The following is a 6,000-nucleotide window of genomic DNA, read 5'->3' on the forward strand; positions in this document are numbered from 1 at the left end:
CCTAAAGCCACCAAAAATGAACTTCTGGGACTCTATATCATACTCTGCAAGACAGATGCATACATTTAGACTACACACTTCACAAAAAAAAAAAAAAATCAATCTCTTATATGGAGTACAGAGACAGCAACTCAAGTGAAAAAATAACTAGTTACAGGCATATTACAATGAAAAGCAAAATTTTGTATGTACATCCTGCTGCAGCTACTGTGTATTTATTTACCAAATGTATGGCCTGGGAGCAAGTGGACCCTGTCAATATGATGCCTCTGCTGGACAACTGCCTCAAAGCACAGTTCAGATCAGCAAGGACAGAAATCTATCCTGTTTATGTATTGTACAAACATCAACTAAGTAGGAGTATTTTATATTTAGCATAAAAACTTAGTATTGCAAGGTGAAACGTTATTTGGACTGCAGCCAAGTATCATTTGTGAAGTTTTAATGTATGTTACTACAGTCTGAAACTGTACTTTTTGGCTGAGATACTGTCTTCTAGACGCAGACGTTCAGGCCAGCACAAAAAAATGCTACTATATTCTGCAAACAGCACCAGACAATAAACGTGGCCCATATGATACCATTTGCATTTCATGGAATGAGAGTGCTTCTCAGCGTACTGGAGCCCTGGTGGGAAGAGGCTTTCCTCACAGGAGCGGTTACAGAAATTGCACAGCCCTGAGAACCAGTGTAACCATCCTGGGGAACAGAGTGCTCTCTTCCACTGCACACTGAAGCAGCTTTTCTGGACTGCTCTGTACAAGATACAAAGGAAGCAGGACTGAGAAGCAGCCCTGGCTCACTGGTCCCCCTTGCAGGAACCTCACCTGGGGCATTACTAGCTGTACTAGCTGTACAAATGACATATGGCTATCATGGAATTCAGTGCTACTCAATCCTATTTAAAATGTAAATCAACATTAACAAAGATATTGCTCAAAAAGAAATCCACAAAAAGAATAATATTGAACAATGTCTACTTAAAGAGACAATCTTGAAGATTACATACATTTTCCTTTGTTTTTCTTTGATGCTCCAATCTCAGTATGGCTGCATGCCATTATCAGCAATTAGCTTGGTTAAAGAGGAACTTCTTATAGCTATTAAATCACCAGCTGTAAATAATTTATCATTTACAGTTATCTTTGAGAATTGAAGGTATTATTTTTGTCCATTAATAATCATCACCCTAAAGAGCTATTTATGAATCTGGTGCATGTCAGGTAATCTAGAGATCTGAATTTTATATATAAACTGTATGACAATACCTGCCTGGAATTCATGTTGGACTATAGTGGTCTTTACTAGGAGCTGTGATTGGTAACTGTTTCTAAAGCATTTATAACCTACACATAGAAACACTGCACAAATACTCTGTTTATTGTATTTACAATTTTAGGCAAATTCTGCATAAAACTTCTTTCATACATTTTGAACCTGAAGAGCATTTATCTTATCTCAACAACCACAACATAGACTGATGACTTTCAGACACGATCAGTTATACATCAACTTCCAGTATTACACAGACCTTCTCCCAAATCTAGACTGGTCTAGCTACCTCAGTGACTTCAGAACTGTGTCTTCATCACTTATTATTCAGACTTATTCACACTTATTCAGAACTGTGCTTATCACTTAAGCACCAAGCTGAATGCTTATACAATTTTCTGTACCTCTGAACAGTCCAGAAACTCTGAGTCCTATGTTAGCATTGTTAATAATCCACATTTTGTATACACATGCTACTTTGTTTAATACTGACTTGTGACTGTCCACACAGAACAAAGTTTTCTCTCACAAACTTCACAAGGCTACAGAGGTGGTGACAGCCAGAGAAGGAAGCTCCTGGGTCACTGAGAGAAAAAGGACAACGGCCGAGTCATTCCTCCTCTGCAGCAATGGAAAAAGCAGCCAGGAAATGGAAAGAGAGATGATGAGGCAGCACAAAGTGATAGGAGAGCATTTCCAGCCTAATGAATCATGTCCCCCAGCACAGGCACAACACTCTACATGCAATTCCAACACCCCCTTCTTCTCAGAAACTATTGAGACTGACATCAGCTAACATCTTCCAAGTCTTTTATTAAATCCTGTATTAAATCCTGTACAGACTTTGCACTATCACAAGAGGTAACAAAAGTGACTTCAAACAACTATTTTTTAAACTTCTTTACTTCTCAGATTTTTATTACATCCAAAAACCCTGAAGCAATGACACTGATTCACTAGCATTAAAATACTCTGAACAGGGGGACTGATGCAGTACATACCTTTCTCTCCTTTAGGAGGTTACACCATGGCAGGACACGGTTTCCAGTATTTCAATCAAGTTATGAAATTTAGAAAAAAAATGGTTTTATTAGCTTTGCCTAATTGGTACACATTCCCTTACCAGTCCTTATTAGGTCTATTTCAAGTAATACCTCAGCTGTAATTAAAGAATGATGTAAGAGCAGTCTTAATTCTTTCTCCATTAAGTTTTACTTCAGGCCTTTATCAGCAAGATAAAATTTCTAGTTTCATTTGAGATAACTTCAGTAGCCCACCCCCAAAGATAATACATTTCAGATGATAAAATTGTTTTAAATAATTGCCATCTAAATGAAGTTGGACTCCCACAGTAAACCAGGAAGTTAGACAGATTTTCTTCACATTAGAATAGAAATTGCTTCCCGAAAGGCATAAATTCTCAGTATTCACAGAACTCACCCTGTACCTAAAGCTCAATCCTGTGAAAAGCATACCTGCCTAAGGAACAGAACTGCCATTAAACTTTCCTTCTCCAAAACGTCTACTGGCATTTTAAAATGTGTTACAAAAAGAGAGATTTGACAATTCTGAAAACTTCCTAAAAAATAACATGCTATGAAATACCAAGTGTTCTGACATCGTTGGTCATCAAACTGAGAAGAAAATTGAATGAGATTTTCTCACTCTGGCCTGATGTTCATTGCTGACACATGCAATGATGTCTGTCCATCCCTCCTACTGTCCAACAGTTTGTACAGATGCCACAGTCCTTCCACCAAGCTTCACTACAGTAAAGGACCAAATCCTAACTTACAGAAAAACTTTCACGGTGTTTGGCTTTTACGTAGCTTGTGTAATTTCAGTCAGCACTTCCATCTGATGAAAACACATCAATGTTCTCAAATTGATTTACTTTATCACTGATTTACACTCCAAACAAACTTCCACTTCCGTAAAAACAGTGACAGAGACAGGAATAAATCTTTACAATAGGCACAACCATGATCAAACGACACTGAAACTGGACAGCCAAGGCAAACAAGTCCAAGCACACTTCCTTTAGGACTATGTACAAGCTTGAAGTCCATGTGATCTGGGCACTACTTAAAAAGCCTCTTCAGACTTGAATCAGCCATGGTTTTGCAGAAAATGTATTATGAACAGAAAGAGTAAATTACAGTTGCTTGACTTAGTGAAGACCAGGAAGGAAACCTACACCAAGCTGGATATGTTAATGTTATCATACGTATATATTCATCTCACTCGTGCAAGTCACAGTAATGACAGTTAGCATGTGCTTTTTTCATGTCAGGTAAACTTTTTAGAACATGTATGAATTATCCTGATGATCCAATTCCATTAAATTATTTTCTTGCAATGGGAAATAGATCCATTAAGACAAAGCCTGTGAACACATGTGAGTAACTTTAAACCACAACTCTGCTGTAATTACATGTTTTGTGACTGACTGGATATATGCTGCAGACTTAATACCTGGGTGTTATGTAAGCCAACCTGGAAAGCACAAACACCTACACAAATACTAACTGAAACAAAGCTCATTGTTTCAGAGAATTTTTCTTTTAATGTAGCCAGAATGTCCAGTCATATTGCTACTGCAGATAGGTAACAGTGTACAACCCCTCTACATATCACTCATGGACACCGAAGTAATGCCCATATGGAACTGCCACCATTAATCTCATCAAACACACACAATTAATTCACTGTCCATCCATCCATCCGTCCATCCATCCATCCAAGCCCTAGTCTCCTTTAGAAACAGTGTATGGCTGCATACTTTTTTCTCTAAAGCACGAGTTAAAAGGAGTTTAAAACAAAAATGCTGCAGGGACACCACCACCAAGTGTACTTTAACTATTAATTTAGCACTAGATTTAGCTGGTATAGTGACACTGGTCAATTTTCTTGGGGACCATAGAGCTTTTTCCAGTTATTGCCCTACATTACCATGCTAGACTATTAGCCTATAGAGTAACCATAAGTCTCTCACTTTGGAGTTGCATAGGACGCCTCATTCCAAATTCCCATTTCCCTACACATCTGAAGCAAAGCGAGTCATTCAGCAAAGGAAATCAAGAGTGCATTCTCCGTTAAAGCAGAATTTAGAAAAGCTCGTATGATACCTTTTGAATATGGCAAGTTTTCTATTTTAATGTCACTGCGTCAGTTACTACTACCCAAAGGGATACAAGAACATACCGGCTGGAACATGCCAGGAATCACCTTTGTTAACTAGATGACAACTGCTTCCGCTCCTCTGAAAACTAACCAGGTCTTCCAGTGTGCATCTCTCAGTTCTGCACCAGGCTCGAGGTTATCACACGTCCCCTTGATGTTACAGTACAAGATCCTACCTTAATAAAAAAAAACACATGATGATTGCTACCTACAGACATACAGCCTTAAGAGTGCTAGAAACCAGAAGTATTTCTACTCAGGCAACTCTTGCTAAGGGAGTTTTAGCAACTAGCAAGCACGAACACTTCTGCAGAGAGGCCCAAAAACGACAAAGATGGCTAGAGATTTTAAAGAGCAATTTTATTCCGCAGTTTCAACGTGCAATACGTATTTCCGAATGATGCAGCGTAAGCAGCAGAGACAGTCGTGAACAGGACATCACCGTTTTCCTCTCAGTATCTGTGTCTGTACAGTACAGTGACAAAGCCTCCCAACCCCTCTGCCCTTACCCTTGTTTAAGGTTACGTGCAGGGTGCAGCCCGACTGATTTTTCCGCAACTGTTATCGCTAGATCCCAACAGTAAGCCGTTCCAGGACTCAATCGCGTGGTTCGCTCATCACCCACCGTCCCAACACCGCCCCTAAATGCCGCCCAGTGCTGCGGGGGTCCCCGGCGGCCGGGCCGGGCCCTTCCACCGCGCCGCGGCCTCCACGTGGCCGCACCGAGGGCGGGCGAGCGAGCTCGGCAGGGCCGGGGCGCGCCCGAAGCCGCGCTCCGCTCCCGGCAGGAAAACCGCCGGAGGGAACCGAGAGCGCGGGCGGCTCCGGGCGGCCCGAACCCGCCGGGACGCGGGGCCTCGCCCGTCCCCCCCCACCTTTTTCTCCCTCCGCCCGAGCGCCGCCGCGTCCCGGGCCCCCCCGCTCCGGGCGCGGGGAGCATTTACCTGCCGCACGGTCGGCTCCCGAGCACAGCAAGAAAGGCGGCGGGGGGACGCGCCAGGGCCGCGGCGGCGCCTCTCGCTCCTCCGGCTCGGGGGGGCCCGGGCGCGGCCCCCCGGCCCCCGCGCCCACCCCGCGGCCCCGCGCCCCGCCGCCACGTGACGGGGCGGCCGCGCCGCCGCGCGCCCCGCTCGCCGCTCCGCATCGCGGGCGAGCTGCCGGCCGCCGCCGCTCCGTGCCCGCCGCGGCTCCTCGCCCGCACCGCCGCCCCCCCGCCCCGCCGCGGCCCGCGCCGGCCGCCACCCGCTCCGCGGCGCCGGGCGGCTGTGGGGGAGGGCATGTAAACAAATGGGGTTTTATAGCTACCTCACTCGAGTGCCGTGTGCATCTCCCTCTCCGCTCGGTACCAAACCGCCGCGGCGCCTCCTCCTCCTCCTCCTGCCGCTCCGCCGGCGCTATTCACAGACCCGGCTACGCCGCGCTCGCCCTGCACACGCGGCCCCGCAGCCCGCGCTGCCCAATGCGCAGCCATTTCCTCCAGCGCTACGAAAGTGGCGTAGCGGCCCTGCCCGCTCGCCCGCCCCTCGCTGCGGCGGCTCCGCGCAC

At 45.3% G+C, this 6,000-nt stretch overlaps 1 protein-coding gene across 1 annotated transcript in view; it reads right to left on the reverse strand.

The window, feature by feature from the left end:
• The window catches only part of SLC39A10 (solute carrier family 39 member 10), a 31,542-nt gene extending 25,767 nt beyond the window's left edge, over positions 1 to 5,775 (reverse strand). Inside the window, exons 1-2 of the mRNA XM_062506666.1 lie at positions 5,761 to 5,775; positions 4,477 to 4,631 (exon numbers count right to left, since the gene is read on the reverse strand). Of these exons, the coding sequence (XP_062362650.1) occupies positions 4,477 to 4,488 (12 nt within the window). The 5' untranslated portion in view covers positions 4,489 to 4,631; positions 5,761 to 5,775. The remainder of the gene's footprint in view (positions 1 to 4,476; positions 4,632 to 5,760) is intronic.
• Positions 5,776 to 6,000: the final 225 nt, after the last annotated feature.

The sequence above is a fragment of the Cinclus cinclus genome, chromosome 21, assembly GCF_963662255.1.
Source record: "Cinclus cinclus chromosome 21, bCinCin1.1, whole genome shotgun sequence".
NCBI classification, from domain to species: domain Eukaryota; kingdom Metazoa; phylum Chordata; class Aves; order Passeriformes; family Cinclidae; genus Cinclus; species Cinclus cinclus.